This window comes from Podarcis gaigeae (assembly GCF_964106915.1).
Source record: "Podarcis gaigeae genome assembly, chromosome: 1".
NCBI classification, from domain to species: Eukaryota; Metazoa; Chordata; class Lepidosauria; order Squamata; family Lacertidae; genus Podarcis; species Podarcis gaigeae.
In genome coordinates, this window is record NC_139678.1 from 14,256,819 (window position 1) to 14,280,867 (window position 24,049).

General features: G+C 43.8%; 1 protein-coding gene across 2 annotated transcripts in view; it reads right to left on the reverse strand.

The window, feature by feature from the left end:
• TDRD9 (tudor domain containing 9) overlaps positions 1 to 24,049 on the reverse strand; it is a 95,750-nt gene that overhangs the window by 60,318 nt on the left and 11,383 nt on the right. The window contains exons 1-7 of one of the 2 annotated variants that reach the window (XM_083731209.1): positions 17,908 to 18,089; positions 12,472 to 12,572; positions 7,662 to 7,762; positions 5,152 to 5,373; positions 4,529 to 4,651; positions 3,038 to 3,118; positions 29 to 196 (exon numbers count right to left, since the gene is read on the reverse strand). In XM_083731209.1, the coding sequence (XP_083587335.1) occupies positions 29 to 196; positions 3,038 to 3,118; positions 4,529 to 4,651; positions 5,152 to 5,373; positions 7,662 to 7,762; positions 12,472 to 12,572; positions 17,908 to 18,020 (909 nt within the window). In that variant the 5' untranslated portion in view covers positions 18,021 to 18,089. Of the gene's footprint in view, positions 1 to 28; positions 197 to 3,037; positions 3,119 to 4,528; positions 4,652 to 5,151; positions 5,374 to 7,661; positions 7,763 to 12,471; positions 12,573 to 17,907; positions 18,090 to 24,049 lie in introns of those variants that run through there. The other variant, XM_083731208.1, reaches the window with a different exon arrangement.

Sequence of the window (24,049 nt, forward strand, 5' to 3'; positions counted from 1 at the left end):
AGAGACCAAAGCCAGTTGTTTTCCATACCCTGATATGACTGAGAATAGGCCTCAGGTCGTCGAGGTAATACTCTTCAATAGCGTGAGGCTTGCCATCTACTTCAAACACATATGCCGGATACAGCCTGTTGCGGACTGGGATAGCAAAATAGTCGGCAAACTCTTGGCAGTTGATTGTCGCAGACATCAGAATTACCTGTGGAAAGGGGGGAGTATGAAAATGAACTTCAGAAGCTTCACAGCTTGAATTCCTACTGTGTACAGTGGAACCTCGGGTTAAGTACTTAATTCGTTCTGGAAGTCCGTTCTTAACCTGAAACTGTTCTTAACCTGAAGCAACACTTTAGCGAATGGGGCCTCCCGCTGCTGCCGTGCCGTGGGAGCACGATTACTGTTCTTATCCTGAAGCAAAGTTCTTAACCCGAGGTAATATTTCTGGGTTAGCAGAGTCTGTAACCTGAAGCGTATGTAACCTGAAGCGTATATAACCTGAGGTACCACTGTACTGAATTTTTTTGGGTGGTGGTATTGTTACTATGTTATGTATTTTTATGTTTTTATTTTGTAAACTGCCATGTGTTCCTCAGATAAAGGGTGCTATGGAAATTTAATAAATAATAATAAAGCTGTTTGCATTTGACACTGTGTGTGTGTGTGTGTGTGTGTGTGTGTGTGTCTGTGTTTTAAGAAGAGATGTGGGTATAGATAGTTTCAGACACTGACTACATTTGATCTTGTCCATACAAGAAAAAAGCACAACGTGTTTACTCAATGTGCACAATAGGAAGATTAAAAACCCTTGCGGCATAATATAGCTGCAAAACACGCGTCTCTCGTTAATAGATACGAAGTGTCACAAAATCTGAGTCGGGGGGGCGGGGGCTGCTTCCAAATGTCATTCTGCTAGTGTCATGCGATCCCCTCTGTGTAAATGTCACTTCTAGGGTTCGTCATCAGCACGATCAGGCCTCAAAACGTAAGAGCAGCCCTGCCAGTGGCCTCTCTAGTCCAGCATCCTGGTTCCCAGAGGCATCTGGTTTGCCAGTGGGAGAACCTCCCAAGCAGTACTGCTCAATTGCAATTCCCAGCAATTAGTATTTAGAGGCTTAAAGCCAGTTAAGAAGGAGGTTTCTGCATGTGCTGAAGAAAGAAGGAAGGGGCAGATGGGGCTCGTCAACCTGGGAAGGTAGCCCATCTAAGAGAAGGAAAACTCTGGTCCTAAACCTCCACTGCCTTGTGGCAGGTATATCTTCAGGAGAAGAAAAGGCTAAGGAGTAAACCCTACATAAATCCAGAGTGGAGTCCCTAAGGCGATTGGATGGCGCCTTGAATGCCTCCTTCCGGCAACGCCTGCAGCCAAGCTGGTGCCAAATGTCTTGCCCTGATTTCCTTTGGACCACATCAATGATAATAATAATAATGGGCGGATTACAACATAAATAAAAACACAACAAAGCATCAAACATTAAAAAACAAAATATCCTATACGAGCAACAAACCAACCAACCAATCAATAGAAACAAATAATAATAAACAATTTGCAGTTATACCCAAATTAAAATAACTGCCAACCACAACTAAACATTTGACCAACATCGACCCAACAAAAAAACAAATCAGAAGAACAAAAATTAGAACCATTTAAAACATTTTAGCCAGTTGCCCCAACCCAAGAGTGCATGCCTGAGAAAGTAATGTGGGGGATTTCTAAATCTGAATAATGAAGGACCTGACTTCCAGCTTTGATGAGGTTGTGTCCTGATGGCACATGTTTTGGCGATCCTCTGATACATACTCCCCCCACTATAATATGCGCCTCCAATGTTATTTCCTTATTCTTTGTAAACGTTGCAAGTAGCAACAGAACATATCAATGCTGGTTAATGCAAGCACGATCCTGTACTGCAGCAGAGTGGGAAGAAAGGGGTTGGAACGAGGCTGAGAGGGGGCAGCCCAGGACCTCCATATACACTGCCCAGGTTTGAACCCTGGAGAGGTCACGCCAGTGCTGCTAACACAGCAGTTTGACCACCTTCAGAGGCGCAATCCATCGTCTCTTGAGACAGACAGATGCGATCAACAACCTCAACCGTTTCCAACAGTGGAGGTAGGATATAGCATTATCCTCCTATAGCTGCCTTCATTGTGCCTCTGTCTACTACAACAGCCTCTCCCAATCTCTGAATGCTTTGCACTGCAACTCCTATCAGCCCCAGCCAACACAGCTGTTGTATTTGTGCTCCAAAACTTCCAGAGGTCCCCCAATCAGGGATAGGCTGTCCTAGAGCATCAGCTACCCATCACTGTTGGATGCTTGAAACAGCGGTGGAAGCCTGCTAAACTTCTCAGAAGAGATGGTATGCTTTTCAATAGTTATTTACGCAGCACATCAATGCTTTCCACCACTCCGGGGCCTTTTCATCCAACAGCTATTCTATGAACAAAGGGTTGAGCCAGAAAAGATCGCAAATGCACAAGGGGTACTCTGAAGTCTGCAGATGCTCCCAGAAGAAATTATTCCAGGGGAAACAGAATGCCCAACCATGATGCACTCCAGCTGAAAACTCGCCAGCCCCGATGTGCAGGGATTGCTCCGGGGCATTCCCAGCTGCGTTTCCTGGCTTTGAATGGGCTGGATTCAGCTGTGATGCCCTTTTCAGCTAGAGAACGAGTGATAGCTGGCAGCAGATGGCATTGGTGAAAGGAACAACAAGGGAACCTGGAAGGCGCAGGACTGGGCGGTGGGGGTGGAAAGAGAACGTGTGCAAGTGGCAGGGTGGGCCTTAATTGACTTTCAAAAGCAACCAGATATCTTGGGATAGAGCTGTTTGTGACGCAATCCAGATGTCCTTTGTTCCTGTATGCTGATGTCTAAGTCCTACTCTGTCACTGCTTTGAGAGCCTGGTAGGCTGTTACACGACACCCCTAACACCAAAAAGCCAGCATCGCAGTATTAGGAGATTATTTCCATGCCACAGAATTATGATAAGCCGATCTTGCATTTTCAGAATGCATTAACTTGTAGTTTAAATTTACCTTCACAAATCGCGAATTGGTGCGCAACAGTTTACGGACCACCAGCAGTAAGAAATCCATCTCTTCAGTACGCTCATGCACCTAAAGGGGGGCACAGCGATGAGAGGGCTTAACACGAGTGAAGTGAACTTTAGAGCTGCACTGAGCTCAGAGATCAGCGTTCTCTCTAGCTAATTCTCCCCACCACGGCCTAGGACCCTCGTACCTATGGGACCGCCTCTCCTGGTATGCCCCACGGAGAGCCTCAAGGTTCATAAATAGCAACACCCTAGTGGTCCCGGGCCCTAAGGAAGTTAGATTAGCTTCAACCAGAGCCAGGGCCTTTTCAACTCTGGCTCCGGCCTGGTGGAATGCTCTGCCTCATGAGACCAGGGCCCTGCAGGATCTGATTTCTTTCCGCAGGGTCTGTAAGACAGAGTTGTTCCGCCTAGCCTTTGGCTTGGAGCCAATTTGATTCCCTCCCCCTCTTTCTTTTTTCTTTTTCCTTTCTCCTCCTGTGATGAGGCTGCATTTTAATATTTTAATGTTTCAATATTTTAATGTTGTATTTTAATCTTGTTCTTAAGTTGTATTCATTCAACTTGTTTTTATTATTGCTTGTTAGCCGCCCTGAGCCCGGCCTTGGCAGGGGAGGGCAGGGTGCAAATAAAAATTATTATTATTATTAGTTGTCAGGAGATCAGAAGGGTAACCCTGGCACGCACATTTCTTTTCCTTTCTCACCCCATCTTTCCTGGTTGCCGCTAAAAAGGTGCAGAGTTATCATTTGACCGTGAACCGGTTCAAAGTACGAAAGGAAAATAGAACAGGCTAAAGGCAAAAAATGCAGCAGCCAGATTACTGGCTGGGATGTGATTTAGGACCCACTTTACTCCTAAAGAAACTGCATTGGCTGTCATTTCATTTCCCAGCCCAATTTAAGGTGCTCACATTAGTGTTTAAAGCCCTAAACAACTTTGGCCTGAAATCCTGACCCTACAGACCCTCCCAGGTGTTAAGAATAGCAGTGTGGCCCTATTGGTACCGTTCCACCACACTCGGAAGTTGAGAGTGGTGGCAGCAGCAGCCCAGGAAAGCGCAATCTCTGCAGCAGCTCCTAAGTTGTAAAATTCCCTCTACACAGGGGTGAGCCTTGCTTCTTTGATATACAGCTTTCAGTGCTGAAGAAGTACCTTTTTACCCAGGCCATTGGGTGTTGTCAGGGACCACCCTATTTATGTCGTTGTAGTATGTTTTACTCGTTTTACTCGTAATAAATTTGATGACAATGATCTGCATTTCCAATGGGGAGTGCACTCCCAAGATATGGTGCCACCACAGAGAAGGCCCTGGCCCCTGGTACCACCAACCTGGCAGCTCTCAATGATGAACGCAGATATTACAGGCATCCAAGCGCTATTCTCATGCAGAAGATGTGAGGTTAAGAGCCCAATGGAAACATTTCCTACCATAAGCAGCCCTGGTGCAATCTTTTATCTTCCTTCAACTTACTTCATCTATGAAGACGTGGGTGAACTCTGAAAGGCTTTTGGACCCCACTATTTTCTGAAGGAGAACTCCCGTCGTCATATAAATCAGCCTCGTGTCCTTGGATGCAACTTTTTCCAAACCAACCTAAAAACCATTGAAAAATATAAACACCACACATTTTGCTTCAAACACGTATCATGAAAACATTTGTGGCAGTCAACGAATTTTGGCTGAAATGGTTCCCACGCACAGGAAGGGCTGGTATGAAAGGCGCTCTATAATGCACCCTTGTTTGTCCCAAGTGTCACCTGAGCATAATGAAAAAGAAGCTGTTCTGGAACAGAAATGTCCTCAAAAGAACAAGCAACAAGGTATTAAATTGCGGCCCTTTCTGAAAAGACCTAAAATTGGTGGCCATTCATTAGAGAAACTTGAGCCACAGACCTGCAGCAGGACGGCAAATGCCTTTTCTGCGCAGGAGACTGGGATTCGACTAAACCTCCATTTCAGCGCACAACAAAGGCCGTCTAAGAATCAGATGATTTGGCCCCTCCAATTCCAAGAGGGAAGAAAGTGAAGAGAGAGATTCAGGTGGGTTCTTTACACAACACGCGCTTTAACGTTGCGTGAGCATGCCACTGTACCTGGTAGCCCACAAGTTCCCCCAGGGGCCACGTCCGCTGCTTACTAATCCACCTTGCAATACTGCTGGCACCAATTTTCCTAGGCTGAGTCACTACGATGTTGCAGTAGGTGGAGCGCTGCACACAGTGGTCCAAAACGAACTGTGGAAGCTGAGTGCTTTTGCCGCTGCCGGTAGATCCACGCACGATTAGCACAGAGTTGCTTTCTATCAAGGAGATCATCTAAAAAAAAAACAGAACCATAACTTAAGACACATCTGCAGGATGATAGGCCACAATCTTTAACATCCTTCTCTGGATTTTGATCACCTTCTCAGTTCTTTCACACTAAAAAAAATAGAAAAAGATCCACATTTGTTCCTTCTGTTGCCCGCTGATGGATTTAGAGGGTTGGTCAAGAGAAGCTTCTCCTCCAGGTGAAAATGATGGAATATGTGGAGCTGGCTGTCCTTACTGGAAGAATCCGCGACCAAAAAGAAGAGGATTACCAAGAAGAGTGGAAGAAATTTAATGACTATTTGAATAAATACTGTGATATTAAAATTTAGAAATTACTTGAAAGTACCAGAATAGGCCTAGGGTTAAGTTAAATTAACTAAATAAATAAATAAATGAGATTTAGAACCTAAAGGAAAGTTAAGAAATTTTATTTTAATTGGAATACTGTGTTTTTAAAAAATGATACCAGAAAACTGCTACATTTTAATTACAAGGAAATTCAGATGGGAGGGCTCAGAGGAAGCCCAAAATATGTTTATGAGGTTAGAAGTTTAAATAATTAATTTGTTTGTGTTGTTTAGGTGTTTAGGTTGTTTAGGTATTTAGGTACCTTGTTTTTATTTTCTTTTTCTTTTGTTTATATTTCTGATCTTGTCTTTTTTCTTTTGTTTTTTCTGTTTTTATTTTGTTGTGATATGTTATATCTGTAAGAAACAATAATTTTTTTTTTTAAAGAGAAGCTTCTCCTCTCTCCCACTTGCGAACGTTATCCTCAACACAAAGTGCTTCTCCCCTCCTTTAAGGCAGGGGTGGGGACCCTGTGGTCCTCCAAATGTGGCTGGATTCCAGCTCCCGTCAGAATGGCTTCTGGCCAGAGAGGCAGAAACTGCAATCCAGCAAACAGTGAAACCAGCAAACCATCCGTTCTCCACTGCTGCTTCAAATCCTATGCATGGCCTTGCCTTACTCTTTCAGTCCGTGTTCCCTTGCACATGACCTTCCATGGCAGGGGGTTGGACCAGTGTTAGAAACTCAGCTATATAAGCTAGGCGCCAAATGGCTCCTTAAACCAGGGTTACAGTCACCAAAACTGAACGTCCAGCTGCCATTTTGCGGTCAGACAGCTCAAAAGTTGTATTTTTTCCCCCGAGGCATTTTTGTTGGGGATTGTAGGGAAAGACCTGCCAAAAAAGTTGAAAAAAATCTTCATGTATGCGACAAGGATGGAAGACTGAAGAAACCAGAACTAAAGAATCATGGCAAGAAAAATGGATGGACTATGCAGAACTGGCAAAACTGACATATAAGCTACGGGACAAGGATAACTGTGACTTTAAGGATGAATGGGAACCCTTTACAAAGTATCTGAAGACGCAACAAAGCGAACTGGACTCCTTGGCAGGTTTTGAATAAAAATTCACAAACTTTTTATTGATAATAATCAGCTAAATAGTTTGAGGATCTGTACAACTTTGTAACATGCAGAAAACAGCATTCTTAGAGAAACCAAAGACTGGAACTGAGGGAAGTCGAGGGGGTGGGGTGGGGGTTGGTGGGTTTTGTGGGGGAGGGGGGGAGGGAGGAAAAATGGGAGGGGACAAGGATGATATGTTTCTGGATAATATGTCTTGTTATAATTTTGAATTAATTTTTTTTATAAAAAAAAAAGTTGTATTTTTCCATTCCAGTTTTTGGTTCCTGAAATTGATTCCGATTGTGCAGATGAAATATCAGGGGTGGAATACTCAGCAAGAACGTGGGGTGGCAGTGTCCCCAGAGCTTTATTTTCATTTTGGACAGTGACAGGGAAGAAGTTATGGCAACTGAAGATGCTGGGATTGAATCGCAGAACCCTACAGTAGAGTTGGAAGTGTAGAGGGTCATGTAGTCCCAACTCAGCTTTCGAAATTCGCCAGGCGGAATTCAGCCACTTGTGACCAAGTGAAGATGCCTGGGTGCCAGGGTGGATCCTTGGATCTCACCTGTTTTCACACACACACCACCACATCCTGTAGAATTCCTGTACCTTAAGTGGAATTGTGATGCTCATTCAGAATAGGCCAAAAAACCAACTCCCTGGTCCATTAATCTAGTCCACATGCATCAACAGAGAAGCTTGAGACAGATATACATGGGAGGAAGCTATTGATTAATTATAAATACCAAAGGCAATAAAACCTTTTCCAATACCTGTTTTAGCACAAGTGAAAACCAAGCAGACAGTAGCTTGGGGGTGTGGGAGAAAGACAACACAGCGTAACTTTATAAAGCCAAGATGCAACATCATTTACCTCTTCTCTGTATCTTGATACAGGCAGATCAGGATATTTGTAATTGCTGACTGGCATGCAAGTTGCAGGACTGGATTCACGCTGGGGTGGTTGGAGTGGAGCTAGAGACACAGTCAAAAAGGTTCAGAAAACACATGTCAAGTCAAATGCGAATTTGTCAGTTTCTCATTTTTTCCAACCTTAAATTCAGTTCTCCACATCAGTTTGCAATAAATAAAAGTCCTTTTGAAAATCCATCAGCTTTTAAAGCAAATTTCTCCCAATATACACAGGCTTATATGCAAGTTTACCTAAAGTACAATTTACCGTATTTTTTACTCTATAAGACTCACTTTTCCCCTCCTAAAAAGTAAGGGGAAATGTGTGTGCGTCTTATGGAGGGAATGCAGGATGTGCAGCTATCCCAGAAGCCAGAACAGCAAGAGGGATTGCTGCTTTCACTGTGCAGCGATCCCTCTTGCTTGTCTGGCCTCTGGGATTCAGAGTATTTTTTTTCTTGTTTTCCTCCTCCAAAAACTAGGTGCGTCTTGTGGTCCGGTGCATCTTATAGAGCAAAAAATACGGTATTTTTTTTTTTTTTGCAAAGCAGATGCTACTGAAATAATGCATTTTCGTATGCTGTTTTGTATGCCAAGACCTGGCTTAGTTACATGAACTATGTTGCCTCTGCATTTATTAAAAAAGATGCTATTGCATCTGAAGCCACTTTTTTGAAAAAAGCACTTTGCTTACTCCTGTTTATAGCTGGCTATAAATAATCTGGATTCATTTCTGTTCTATACATCTTCTGAATAGTTCCCCTCCTCTGCCCCCGCCCCCACAAAGAGTATTCTTCCCAAAAAAAATCCACGCTTTGAATTGAGGATTAACTGGATTTCCTCATATTTGCAGAGCTTGCATTATTCATGGCTTCTTGAAAGATCTGTTTTTTCTGGTGGCAAAAATCTGGACTTTTTGAAAGCACACAGACAGGCACACAAGCAAAATCCTTTGCCCTTGCTGATACAATGTGTAAATTATTAGAGAATACAAACAAGATTTGGCAGCTGAATCAGCTGCAGACTTCTACTAAGTATTTTTACAGCACCTCTCGCAATCCTATTTCCCAAAATTACATGGGGGAGAAAAAAAGACCCACTTGATTTAGGTTAACTTAAAAAAAATCCTTTTTACCCAGGTATTTGATGGCCAAATGTTCATATTTTGTATTTTTTATATAGTGAACCACCCTGTGATCTATGGATGAAGGGCAGCATGCAAATTTAATTAATATATATATATATTGTTCTTGGCAACTTGAAACTATTAGCTGTGAGGGTAAGTGACTAACTGTTTAAAATGTTTTCACTTGTTCTCATGTTCTTAGATGGTTTCATTGTTTTTAAATGTTTGAAACGTGTTTTTATTTTTAAATATTATTGATTTAACGCTTTGGCTTTGCTGCTCCTCTGGGAATAGGAATGTAAATAACAACAACAATAGTAATATTTGAAAAACCAAAAAACTGAGTCCTAAAATGGCTTTCCTCCGCAAGTATTATAATGAATATTTGCTGAGCCTCAAATAGCCCCATCCACAGACGCTACATAACACCCTGATGTGGATGAAATGACGTACAATATTGATCGTGCACAAACTGATCGTGCACAAAATTCCGCTTGCAGTTTACAACAGAAGTGCCACACTAGGAGCGGTATCCCTGTCTGGAATCAGCCGGAATGCAGCAGTCTGGTCCCTAACTGAGAAGGGTGCAACAGCCCAGCTTGGACAACCACAACCACACTTCAGTTTAATACTTCAACCATACGTCCATCAGATTCGGCTGGTGGCCCAACAGGGATAGCCTAACTTTTTTCTTTTGTCCATGCTCTGGTAACCTCTCTCTTGTGAATCACAGCAAAGGAAGAATAAAACTCACAGAATCAGAGAGTGGTCATGTTCACACCATTCACCTATTGTCCATGCAGCTAAGCTTCTAAGGAAGCTCAGAGCAAGTCCTTGCTTATGGGAATACCTGAAGGCTTGCTAAAAAGAAAGATCTCTCCCTCAACCAGTAATAGTCCCATGTCTGAGATTCTCCATAGCTTCAAAGACAGAAAGAGAAATTGGGAGTTGGCAACAACTCACTAGGAAGTAAACCACTTCCTAACCTCTTCTCTGCTGAGATGAGAAAGCTGAGGGCAGACACCGGACTGTTACAGGATGTTAACAGGTAATACTGAGCCTCTTGAGCTTGCCGATCAGAAGGTTGGCGGTTCGAATCCCCATGACAGGGTGAGCTCCCGTTGCTCGGTCCCAGCTCCTGCCAACCTAGCAGTTCAAAAGCACGTCAAAGTAAGTAGATAAATAGGTACCGCTCCGGCGGGAAGGTAAATGGTGTTTCCGTGGCTGCTCTGGTTTCGCCAGAAGTGGCTTAGTCATGCTGGCCACATGACCCGGAAAAACTGTCTGCATACAAACGTCGGCTCCCTCGGCCAGTAAAGCGAGATGAGCGCCGCAACCCCAGAGTCATTTGCAACTGGACTTAACTGTCAGGGGTCCTTTACCTTTAAAGACTTCCTGCATTTCACTGCTGACATGAATGTGCAACTTGGGCCACTATGCCATTGCCCGGGTTGGGTGGCCATCTGCCATGTAGGCTTTGAGATTCCTGCATTGCAGAGGGTTGGACTAGATGACCCTAAGGATCCCTCCCAATGCTACCATTTTATGATTCTGTAATTCCAAAGCTTTATATAAATGCAACTAGTCTTAACAATCAGCCCCCTTCCACCAAGGTCAATGGCATTTAAAGGTGATTAACTTCAGCTAGATTGTGCCCCTAATGAGCAGTAATACACTTCTCCTCCTTTTAATAAGGTTTTCTGGCCAGGATTCTTCTAAATATAATCCTTGGGAAAACTCATGTACACTACAGCATTCTGTCACAACAGTACAATGCTTGCTGGCTACCCACCCTCTGGCAAATTCAGAGATGTCAGTATGGAAACATCAACAGCTCTGCATGATTTGACCAATGCTGGAAGATATTTTAAGCCGCTAGGAGAAAATGGTTCTGCCAGCATTGGAAAAATCCAAAGAGAATCATTGCCAGGTGCCTAGAAGTTTGTTGGTGACACCCAGGATCCTGAATTCCATGCTGTTTCCTAGCTCTAAGTAGGATCTATAGAGGAAATGTTGACACTGGATCTGAGAGCCAGTATGGTGTAGTGGTTAAGAGCGGTAGTCTCGTAATCCTGGGTAACCGGGTTCGGGTCTCCGCTCCTCCACATGCAGCTGCTGGGTGACCTTGGGCCAGTCACACTTCCTTGAAGTCTCTCAGCCCCACTCACCTCACAGAGTGTTTGTTGTGGGGGAGGAAGGGAAAGGAGAATGTTAGCCGCTTTGAGACTCCTTAAAGGGAGTGAAAGGCGGGATATCAAATCCAAACTCTTCTTCTTCTTCTTTATGGGCTTAATATTGGCGTCCAATACAAATTTCTCCACAGCACAAATGGTTGCCATGGAACACATTTTTTTTCTTCACACAGAATCGCAACACTCATCCTCTTGTGAACTGTGACACAGCAAAGTGGGTAGCATTATAAGAAGGCGGGGTTAAGCCGGTGAGCCTCCAAACCTTTGCTCAGGGTAGGGGCTGAGACCTCTTGTCAAGTTCTGCTAAGTTTGCCGCTGTGGGTGACGTTATTATGGATGAAGTTGAGGGTTCAGGTAGGGAAGGGGCGTTTCTAAGATAGAATCTTCTTGCGTTAGCAGAAATACAAAAGGGGAGACCAAACCAACTGCCCTCCAGATTCTGTGGACTGAACCAACTGTCCCAAAGGTTCTGTGGACCCTGGAAAGCATGTAACTTCCTCCTCCATGCCAAAGATAAGCAACTGTGATCGCTTCAGGAGCGGGATCAGGAGAATTCCAATGGACTTGGGATGAAGGGAGAATCATTCCTCCTACGCTTCCAAAACTGATGCTAAATCCCTTCCTTTGGCCCAAGGAAAACCCTCATAACAGTTTCAATGGTGATGGGTCAGCTGGTGGCAAAGCATGGTCCAGAGAAAACTGGCCTTCTGCAGACGTGATGCTTGGACAGAATGCAAGATAGTTGGGTGGCAAACAATGAAGGAGAACTGCACTCTGCCTGCCCCCAAATTACTGTTGAAGACATTTAACCAGGCACCCCCAAACTCAGCCCTCCAGATGTTTTGGGACCACAATTCCCATCATCCCTGACCACTGGTCCTGTTAGCTAGGGTTGATGGGAGTTGTAGTCCCAAAAGATCTGGAGGGCCGAGTTTGGGGATGCCTGCACTTAACAGTAGGGAAGGGATAGCCAATCTGATGTGCTCCAGGTGTTGTTGGGACCAGACTTTATCACAGAATCATAGCATTTGAAGGGACCCCGAGGATCATCTAGTCCAACCCCCTGCAATGCAGGAATATGAAGCTGTCCTATACAGAGATTGAACCTGCAACCTTGGCGTTATCAGCACCATGCTCTAACTAACTGAGCTATCCAGACTTACACCGGCCCCAGCTAACATGGTTAATAGCCAGGGACGATGCAGAATGCAATCCAGCAACCTCTGAGAACATCGTGCATTTTCAGTCTAGGAAAATATGCGCTCAGTTCCTCCTGTTGACTCTTGTGCACAAGTGTTGCACATATACACAAACACACTCCAGCTAGGCACCACTTCAAGTTCACATACATGATCTTAATCCAGCCTCTACCAAATGCAGCATCTCACCATCCCTTCTCACAATTTACGCATGGCTGCCTAAGGTGCCTTTAAAGTTAAGAATATTTTTTTTACCTGGTTCACAGGGAGGCCAACTGCTGTCTGATGCATCGAGTTCATCGGACTCCAGTTGTCTGTATCTTTCAACATATTCAACTCCAGCACTCTGTCGAGCTCTGTCAGGTGGGAAGACAAAATACAGTCTCACTCTTATTTCATAAACTCAAAGAAACCTTTATTTTTTAAAAAGTTTTACAAGTTGTGTGTCTTCTGTCTCACAATTTGATCCTTCTACATGGTTTTGTATGTACTGTGGCATTTTATGTGTTGTGACTTGCAGTTGTTTTTATCAATCGTTTAGTAGTTACTTATTGTAATTGTAAAGAGTGATTGCTGTTTATTTGCCGATGCTTTGAGAGTACACTTGTACCTTGGTTCTCAAATTTAATCCATTCTAGGAGTCTGTTCGGCTCCCAAAAATGGTTCGAAAACCAGGCACGGCTTACAATTGGCTGCAGGAGCTTCCTGCAGCCAAGTTGAAGTCATGGAAGCTGCGTCGGATGTTTGGCTGCCAAAAAATGTTCACAAACCGTAACACTCACTTGCGACTTTAAGGTGCCAATTTGTTCAACAACTAAGGCATTCAACTACCAAGGTACCACTGTATATTTTATTGCATTCCATTATATTCTAATAAATTATTAAAGATTGCTTTGTTTGATATAAGTGGTTACATTTTAAAATTATGTTTTATGGTGACTTTTTATATTGGGTCAGATTAATTATAAGATGTGTGTTCTTTGTTGTATACTTTGTTGCTGTAAACTGCCTTGTGCATAGTAATGAATGAATTTATTATTTCAGTCACAGACCAGTTCCAGCCTGTGCACAGTAATATAGAAAGGTGGCATACAAATTAGAAGCGGTATGAAATGAGGCACTCCTGTTAAGTGATGGAGAAGGATGCAGCAAGTTGTAAATGGCAACTGGGGATGCTCAGTGGACCAGGTTTGGTCCCTCAGTGACACACTGAGCTCCAAGGTGCACCACAGGGCCGGTCCTACCATTAGGCAGACTGAGGTGATTTTCAACTACCATAAAAGGACGATGAAATTACATGCAATCAATCATTATTACATTGGCACCTCGGGTTACATACACTTCAGGTTACAGACTCCGCTAACCCAGAAATAGTGCTTCAGGTTAAGAACTTTGCTTCAGGATGAGAAAAGAAATCGTGCTCCGGCGGTGCAGCAGCAGGAGGCCCCATTAGCTAAAGTGGTGCTTCAGGTTAAGAACAGTTTCAGGTTAAGTACGGACCTCCGGAACGAATTAAGTACTTAACCCGAGGTACCACTGTATAATAAACATCATCATATTTTTAAAGTCATGATACCTCAGGTATCATAATAACCTGAATAGTCTTGGACATATTATGCCTTTCTGCCTCAGACAGCAAGATGCCTTAGGCCAACCCTATGTGACGATAAAAGTAAATTTTCAGTTCTTTTCTATCCTGGCATAAATGATACAATAGTAAGGAAGCATTTGTTTAACCCAATGAGTTTTGCTGAGTGGGCTGGGCTTTTTCAAAAATCCAGGGACTTTAAAACTATTTCCAAGCAACTCTTCAGGCTATTTTTTTTTCCTTGCCTGCTTGCTTGTATCAAGAAATAGCTATTAAGCACTAACCACAAAAATAACATCAAATTAACGAAAGGAATGCCAGCTTGTCCCTTCAGAGGAATTACTGGGAGGGAAACACCATTTAACACTAAAAATAATTGGCACATTTGTACTAAATATACTCCCACAATAACACGTTAGGCTTTAAAGGAATTCAGGGATTTCAAAAGGTCTTCCCTGACTTAAAGCTATGTAAAGACCTCAGAAAAGGTTGTGAGCCAATGCCAGCAAAGGGGGGGGGGGAGAACTGAACCCATACAAAGGAAACCGCAGAGACACATAAAAATGTACATATTTCACATATATACATCACACATATTTCAAAAGCGAGGAGAGGGATCTTACAAATGACACAGCTATAACGCTCACATTTCTTAGACGTGTGTTACAATTTTTATTATTCTATACAAGAGATGGTCACAACAACTGCACACAATGAAAAACAGGGAGCATCCCAGTATATGGAGCATTTCTATTATCCTTAACGATTTCTCATCCAAAAGCTGGAAGACTTTGCGGCTCTGAAACAACCACCTCATTGCAAGAAGTTGCTGTGGAAGAAGTTGAAGAGACAATAAACAAAAGCTTAATCCAGACAAGACTGAGGCGCTGATGGCTCCCTAGACCAGATGGATGGGAGGCAGCCTGCTCAAGATGGGGTTACACTCCTCCCGAAGGAGCAGGTACTTAGCTTGTAGGATCCGGATCCAAGTGACTTCAGTGGCTCCGACTTGTGGCTCCAGCTGTGCCCCTACATCATGGGTAGGCAAACTAAGGCCCGGGGGCCAGATCCGGCCCAATCGCCTTCTCAATCCGGCCCGCGGACAGTCTGTGAATCACCACGTTTTTACATGAGTAGAATGTGTCCTTTTATTTTAAATGCATCTCTGGGTTATTTGAGGGGCCTGCCTAGTGTTTTTACATGAATAGAATATGTGCTTTTTATTTAAAATGCATCTCTGGGTAATTTGTGGGGCACAGGAATTCGTTCATTTTTTTCTCAAAATATAGTCCCCCCCCCCCCCCAAGGTCTGAGGGACAGTGGACCGGTCCCCTGCTGCAAAGGTTTGCTGACCCCTGCCCTATGTGGACAGAAGAAGCCTAAACTCTGCTGTCTATGCTCTGGTAACTTCTAGGCTGGACTACTGCAAGGCATTTACATTGTTGAGCTGCCTTTGAAGACAGTATGGAAACTGCAGCTGACATATTATGGACTGAGGCAGGATAGTCGGAACATATTAACACCAATTCTGGCACTGGTTTTTACCTATGAAGCAAGGACAGCGTCTCCCCACATGAACCAACCCAGACCCTGTGGAGGCCCCTCCTCATGTGCACCCTTCATGGGAGGTTTGGAGGATGGCAACAAAAAAAGGGGATTTTTCAGAGGTGGTTTCCTGCTTGTGAAAACTCTCCATGGGGAGGCACACCTGGAGCCATCTTTGTCCAGTCTCAGGTGCCAGGCAAAGGCTTTTCTTTTCACCCAGCCTCTTAGCCCTTAATTTGAAGGATGGCATTGTGGCCTCTTTTAGCAGGGCAGGACTTGTAGCCCTGCCTTTTGGTTTAACTGTGTTTGCAGTCCTTCATTTGACTTTATTTTTAAAAAAGGTTTTCATTGTTGTTTTTAACTGATTTTAATGTAAGTCACTTTGAGTTAGTTTTTAAGAAAAGCAACTAACATAGTAAAAAGTAGCTGTCTTATTACAAAAGAATTTCAGAAATAGACTGGAAAGAGAAGTTGCTGAATTAAAACCATGGAGAGACCTGGTCTGAATAGAGACATTGGATTCTTATCTCATTATACAGTACAAGATAAAGCTATTTTTAGCCATCTCACCCCTTGCTTTTTCCTGTAAGACTAACTGCAGTTGTTAACAATCGTCAACAGGTTTCCCACACCTATCAGCCAATCACCCATTCGCAACACCCTTCTGAGTAATACCCCTCCCCACCCTCTCACTATATATAAGGGTCTGGTGACTTCTGTTTCAGTGTATCTGAAGAAGCGTGCATGCACACAAAAGCTCATACCAAGAACAAACTTAGTTGGTCTCTAAGGTGCTACTGGAAGGAATTTATTTTATTTTATTTTTTGTTTCGACTACGGCAGACTAACACGGCTACCTACCTGTAAATAGTAAATAGTGGTAGCAAAGCTCCCCAAAGGAAAACAAAGGTTTTCAAACAACACATCCACTAGCAGCACAAGTCAGTGCCACCTCTCCAGTGCCAATGCAAGGGGTGCCAGTTCTCAGTGCTACACAATCAGGATACTGGTTCCTGCGGGTGGAGTAGGGTTGCAGATTTCAGCTTCGCAATGAATGGAACATAGTTTATTGGAGATTTGCAACAGGGCAAATGTTTTTGGGTTTTTTTTAAGGTTCCCCCCACCCCCCACCAAATGATGACTGAATGAAAACCTACACCAAATCCATTAATCGCCAGAACTTAAAATATAAAAAAACATGTCGTGGGACTAGCTATTCTAACACGGAATTTTCGACATACAAGATGGCTGGTCTTGACCTATAATGCTCTCGATAATACAAAGTGACAGGGTGCTAAGGCAGCACATGAACAATGGGAATTTAAGTGGAAGCAGTAAGATGTACCAAAGCCACTGGAAATCGTAACTCTGAACGCAAGCACTTGTGACAGCATCCCATCTTCCACAAGCCTGGATATTTCTGAGGCCCTTATTTTTCCACTTTAATACCCAATTCTCCATCCCTACATCAATGTTTTTGTTAGCAAGAGACTAGGGGTTTTACTTAATACTGATGCCAGCATCAATCAACCCAGAGGTTGTGCTTTCATCTGTATGGATGCTCTTACAAACACTGCCCCCATTCCAGCACCAGTGTCTTCCTCATCCCTCACAGCTGCTTCAGTTATAGCTGGCAAAGGGCTGAACGACAATGTTATGTGCAGTGTGAGGTCACTGCTGAAAGTGGATGCCCTATGTCAAATTTGCCCTTCCCCAAGCTTACACTGAGTTGCACTTACCTGCCATGGAAGCAGGTGCCTATTGAGACTGATTGGGCAGAAGTTCAACAGTAGGGGGAGCCAGAGACAAAGAGAGGCAAAAATGTCGTTTTCCTTTTGATTAATTTACTTTGGTGTTGGGGGGGTGGTTAGTGAGGTGCCTCAGGGTTCTGTCCTCTCCCCCATGCTTTTCAACATCTACATGCAGCCACTGGGAGAGATCATCATCAGGTTTGGGCTGGGTGTTCATCAGTATGCGGATGATACCCAGCTCTACCTCTCTTTCAAATCGGAACCAGGGAAGGCCCTGTGTGAGTGCCTGGAGTCGGCTGGAGGATGGATGGCATCTAACAGATTGTAGTTGAATCCTGACAAGACAGAAGTACTGTTTTGGGGGGACAGGGGGTGGGTGGGTGTTGGGGACTCCCTGGTCCGGAATGGGGCAACTGTACCCCTGAAGGAGCAGGTATGCAGCCTGGGAGTCATTTTGGACTCACAACTGTCCATGGGGGAGCAGGTCAGTTCTGTGTCCGGGGCAGCTATCTACCAGCTCCATCTGGAGTGCAGGCTGAGGGCCTTCTCGGTTGTGGTGCCCGCCCTGTGGAACGCGCCCCCCCCATCAGATGTCAAGGAAATAAACAACTATCTGACTTTTATAATGTTTTATGAAGTCATTTTCTACATGCTATAAGCCGCCCAGAGTAGCTGGGGAAACTCAGCCAGGTGGACGGGGTATAAATATTATATTATCATCATCATCATCATCATCATCATCACTACTACTACTATTTTAAATGTGTACTAATAGCGTTTTCCAGAAAAAGAAGTGCCGGAGCTCACCGCCATAGTTGCCAACGTTGCCGCCATCTTGAAACCAAAATCACATGACTAGATGCTGGGCTATACCATCTTATAGGGAGATTCAGATTGTTTCCCCCCTCAAATCTGTGCATCACGAAAAGGATGATCAACACAGTACGCTGATATGGTGCTGCTCACACTTGCCTTACTTTAGCCTACTGGCCGACAGCTTCCTTTCTTGATTGGCTCCTGATGCTCTTCCTGAAAGAGCCCCCACCCACCCCTCGCAGTTTCTGATTGGTAAAACTTTCACTCTTTCAGCATCGATTATTCTGCAACTCCATCTTGTTGCCTTCTTTGGTAAAGAACACCTGTTTGTGCTACGCAGGGTTGCAGGATCCTAATCCGGCAGTGATACTTTTGCTTTGCTTTTGACGTGTGCATGGGCAGCCTAGCAACTGCCGTGCTTTACGCCGCTGGCAGCACCATCACTCCCCACCATGCTCCGGGGCACGAACACTCAAGGCAGGGAGGATGGCGAAGGTGGCGGCAGCTCAAGGCAGGGGCCAAGAAAATATGCCGGAACTGGGTTCCGGCACGTTCCACCAGAAGAAGAAGAAAGCACTGTGTACCAGGCCATGGAAGCAGGTCTCTGAACCATCCGCCACTGGGGAACATAGGAGAATGCTCTTGTGCTCCTAAAAGAAGGCGACTCCTGCTGGATCAAGCCAAGGTCCTAACTAGCTAGTTCAGATTCCTGTCCTCACCAACCAGATGCCCCAACAGGAAACCTGCAAGGAACAGCATTCTCCCCAACAACCTTCCCTAAAAACGGATATTCAGTGACAAATGCCACCTCTGACATTGGCGGAAGTACACACCTGTCTTAGCTAGTGGCCATTGAAAACATTATCATCCATGAAATTAATCTAGTCTTCCGTTAAAGAGATCAAAGTCTGTGGCCTTCACTACATACTATAGGAGTTCCACCATGCAACTATGTCCTGTTTGTTGCCTTCCCAAGTCTTCTGGCTGGTCACAGTGGGAAATGGTATGTATTAGTACGGGGGTCAGCAAACGTTTTCAGCAGGGGGCCGGTCCACTGTCCCTCAGACCTTGTGGGGGGCCAGACTATATTTTGGGGGAGGAAATGAATGAATTCCTATGCCCCACAAATAACCCAGAGATGCATTTTAAATAAAAGCACACATTCTATTCATGTAAAAACACGCTGATTCCCAGACCATCTGCAGGCTGGATTGAGAAGGCGATTGGGCCTTAGGTTGCCTACCCCTGTTTAGTGTGATCCAACAGAGCTGCTATTACATTATTATTATTATTATTATTAATAATAATAATAATATTCGCTGAAAAGAGTTTTCATCCGATGTAAATGGCAGCGACATTCACAGGGGCTATGGCCTTTCCTTTAGTAGACAAGGTGGCATTCAAAACTGGAAGACGCTTGAATTCAGCTACTGAAATAGGCTGATTCGGGAAAGGAAAGGGGGGAATGGAAAACTCATTAATTCAAAAACCTTAATGCGCCACTGCATTAACTAGCATGACGCATACCTTTTCAGAATTTCAAAGCTTCGGGCTTAACAGTTATAAATATTGAAGACTATGTAGAACCGCAGAATAAAATCTAAATTCTTAACCCAAAAGGGGGGGGTGTTCAGTGCTAACTATACAAGCTACGTACAAAAGGTGTGCAGCTTACAGGCCTTGCATTCAACTTGCTCAGTCACTTTTTCTAGGCCCAGAATGACTTTCAGTATTCCCTGATCTCACAGCCATCTTACAGTGGTGCCCCGCAAGACGAACGCCTCACAAGACGGAAAACCCGCTAGACGAAAGGGTTTTCCGTTTTGGAGGCGCTTCGCAAAATGAATTTCCCTATGGGCTTGCTTCGCAAGACGAAATGTCTTGCGAGTTCCTGCGGGTTTTTTCCCTTTTTTCCCCCTTTTCCTAAGTCGCTAAGCCGCTTAACAGCTGATCCGCTAAAAGCCGCTAAACCGCTAATAGTGCTAATAGTGCTAATCCGCTAAGCCGTCAATGGGCTTGCTTCGCAAGACGAAAAAACCGCTATACGAAGAGCCTCACGGAACGGATTAATTTCGTCTTGCGAGGCACCACTGTATTTCACAAAATTCTGACCTTAGTTTATCGGTTGAGTCTTGCCTAGCATTCACATTTTTTCCTTGGAAAGGACCACAGCATCATTTAAGTGAAGGTTTGTTTTGAGGAGGGAGGGGGAACAGAGAAATCCATCACAACTCAGGTGCACACCCCTTGCTCCGCTTCTGAATGTGGAAAATATATAGAAAGAGTACCCCTTGGCAGTTAAAGAGTTCTCTTGAAGGGCAAGCTCACATTTGTACATTAGAAAGCCTGCAACCCACCCCCACCCCCCACAAATGAGATGGCCATCAACTTAACCTTGTCAGTCAGCTGTCATGTCCAGGCTTTCAGCTGGATGCCCAAAGCAGCTCCAGCACATAGCCAAGACATGTCAATCATAAGCCCTAAATATGACTACTAGGGGTCATTCTGACATAGGAATTGTACTGAAGAGTTTTAATGCCTCCATTAATAATTAGTCCAGTGAGTTTTAAAATTCACAGGCCACAGGCCACCAGTGGTTTAGATCGCACCTAGAAAGACCACAGAAGAAACTGCTGATGGTTTCTCTTGAGTAAAAAATGCTGGTGACTGTAAAATAAAAACTTAACGGCTTCACCCCTCTGATGCAGTTGTACGCAACACCAGACCTATAAAAGGTTACGGGATTTCAGCAGGAAGATACAGGATACACACTGATTGGAAATGAAGCAGTGTGACTGCCCTAAAACTCTTCCAGGAACAAACAGCACTAAAAGTGGGATCACGTATGACCACCCTGATACCATCACGATCACAAATAGTCACAAAATCCCGATAAATAGGACACTGGGAAACACCCTTATTAACAATGCAATCCGAGCGTTGTGCTATTGCAGCAGTACAGTGCCAACTTAGCTCTGAGCCTGTGCTTTTTGGGTTTCGTATACTGTACTATTTTGACCAGGTATAGGCAAACTCGGCCCTCTAGATCTTTTTGGGACTACAACTCCCATCATTCCTGACTAACAGGACCAGTGGTCAGGGATGGTGGGAGTTGTAGTCCCAAAACATCTGGAGGGCAAAGTTTGCCTATGCCTGATTTTGACTGACGGATTGCTTTATTGATTGCTTTGTAAACCGCTGGGACCAGGTTTGATGAAAACGGCTCTCTCTAAACTGAAAATAAATAAAACTGCAGCCCAATTTTTAAAGTGGGTTTTTTTTTGTGTGTGTGGTGTTGTTTTTTACTGCCAAGGAAGGACAATTTTTGCCTCCAGTGCAAAGCCTATTATGCACTTTAACTTGGGGGCGGTGGGGGAAGCAATTGGTGCCCTGTCACAGACAGCAACACATCTCAGTCCAGCCTTGCCCAAAATCCATAAGAGTCCTTTTTTTATCCTGTGCCCCCATCCCCTTCGTATCCAAACCACAGTTTTGTGTGACTTTCCCCAGCTTCCAAAGCTATTTAAAATTGCTTAAGAAGGCACATCTGGTCCACAGAATTTTATGTCCAACTTCTACCTAGTGCCACCACCCTAGTGCCTCACAACATTGGAAGTTGTCTTATACCCCAGGATGCTTCTTTTCAAAACAGTCCAATACTGCCTACTCTGACTGGCAGCAGCTCTCCAGGAACCTAGGGCCAGGGGTTGCCAACACAGCAGACACAGGGGCCCGTGTCCCTGCAATCGCCTCCCATGTGGTGCCTGCTAAAGGTCTCAACAAAGTAAAGTACCTAGGGGTAAACATAACAGCAAAAAATCTGAGTCTATTTAAGGACAATTATGAAAAATGTTGGTCTGAAATTAAGAGAGACCTGGACAGTTGGTCAAAATTGAAGCTTTCTTTGTTAGGCCGAATTGTTGCTATTAAGATGAATGTATTGCCTAAGATGTTGTTTTTGTTTCAAACATTGCAAATTGTGGACAAGACGGAGTGTTTCAGGAAGTGGCAGAGAGATATTTCTAAATTTGTCTGGCAGGGCAAAAAGCCCAGAATTAAGTTTAAGATATTAACTGATGCGAAAGAAAGAGGGGGCTTTGCCCTGCCAGACCTAAGGTTGTACTATGAAGCCGCAGCTTTCTGCTGGCTAAAAGACTGGCTACTTCTAGAGGACACAGATGTGTTAGATTTAGAAGGTTTTAACAATGCATTTGGTTGGCATGCATACTTATGGTATGACAAAGTTAAGATCAATAAGGCCTTTAAGAACCATATTGTCAGGAAAGCAGTGTTTAATGTCTGGACAAAATACAAAGACCTATTGGAAAATAAAACTCCAAGATGGCTATCACCTCTGGAGGCTAAGGCCCGAAAAAGACCCAATATGGAGGCCAAATGGCCGAAATATTGGGAAATAATAGAGAAAGAGGGCAATAATTGGAAATTGCAGAGTTTGGAAAAAATGAAAGACAAAGTGCGAGACTGGTTACATTACGCTCAGATTCAAGAAATTTTTAAAAAGGATAAAAAGTTAGGATTCCAGGTGGAGAAATCGAAGTTGGAAACAGAATTGTTAGAACCTAAGACTAAAGTACTCTCAAGAATGTATAACTTGCTGTTGAAATGGAATACACAAGATGAAATGGTTAAGTCGGCCATGATAAAGTGGGCACAGGATATTGGGCATAATATTATGTTTGAGGATTGGGAAAGGTTGTGGACCACGGGGATGAACTTCACGGCATGTAATGCTCTGAAGGAAAATGTAATGAAAATGATATATAGGTGGTACATGACCCCAGTTAAACTTGCCAAAATATGCCATGTGCCAGACAATAAATGTTGGAAATGTAAGGAAAATGAAGGAACATTCTTTCACCTCTGGTGGACTTGTCCCAGGGTGAAGGTCTTCTGGGAAATGATATATAATGAGCTGAAAAAGGTATTTAAGTATACCTTCCTTAAGAAACCAGAGGCCTTCCTCCTGGGCATTGTCGGCCAGATGGTGCCAAAGAAGGATCGAACATTCTTTTTGTACGCAACAGCAGCAGCAAGGATACTTATCGCCAAGAAGTGGAAAACTCAAGATCTACCCACTCTGGAAGAATGGCAGATGCAGCTGATGGACTATATGCAACTGGCTGAGATGACTGGCAGAATTCGAGACCTGGGAGAAGAGAGGGTTGAAGAAGATTGGAGGAAATTTAAGACTTATTTACAAAAATATTGTGATTTGGTGGAAGTTAAGTAGGATGTTTGATCATAAATAATTGGCCACCACAAAATCGGATCGGAATGGGAGGTAAAGTGGGATTAAGAGAAATTAATTTGCAGAGGATTATATTTAAATAAGTGGTTATAAAATTTACAAATTAGTTGATAAATTGCATGGAAAAAAAAATCTATGATGATGAAAATGGTAGCGGGAGATGTGAGGAAGTCCAAAGAAGTTATGAAACTCTGTTAAAAGTAAGGTTGTTTATTGTCTTTGTACTTTACTCTGTAAAAACCCCTAATAAAAAATTATATTAAAAAAAAAAAATAAAGGTCTCAACAAATAATCCCCTCCTAAATACGCCGTATGTGAGAGCCTGTTTGCTCTGGCCTCTCCTACACATGCTCCCATTTCAAAGGGATGCCAGAATGGGGAACGCACCATCCCTCCCTTTTTGAACAAAGAGATACAAAGAGCTTCTCTCAGGGAATGAATTGGGTGGTGGCTGATGTAGGTGCCTTTTTGCCTACCGATGTGAGATGGGGAAATACTATATTGTGTTGCCGTTTCTTTTTCTGCTCTTTTAGATGCAGCAGGCCTTTAGAATTACGCAACACCCACGGCGGCGGCCATTTTGTGGCACTTTCCCAGAAAACATTCATTAGTCTGGGGGGGGGTCTCTTTTGGGTTTGCGTTCTTATTATGCCTTTTGTGTTTTTATCTGCTTTGCTTCTGTTTTGAGCCACCCTGAGATCTACAAATCAAGGGTGCTATAGAAATTTAATACAGGCAACTCTCAATTTACCTGGGGGTTACGCTCCAAGGCATTGCGTGTTTAAGTGGAATTGCATATATTCGAAACGCCATTGAAAAAGCCTGCAAACACCCAGTTCCACCCACCCACCCCCCTTTTTGTGA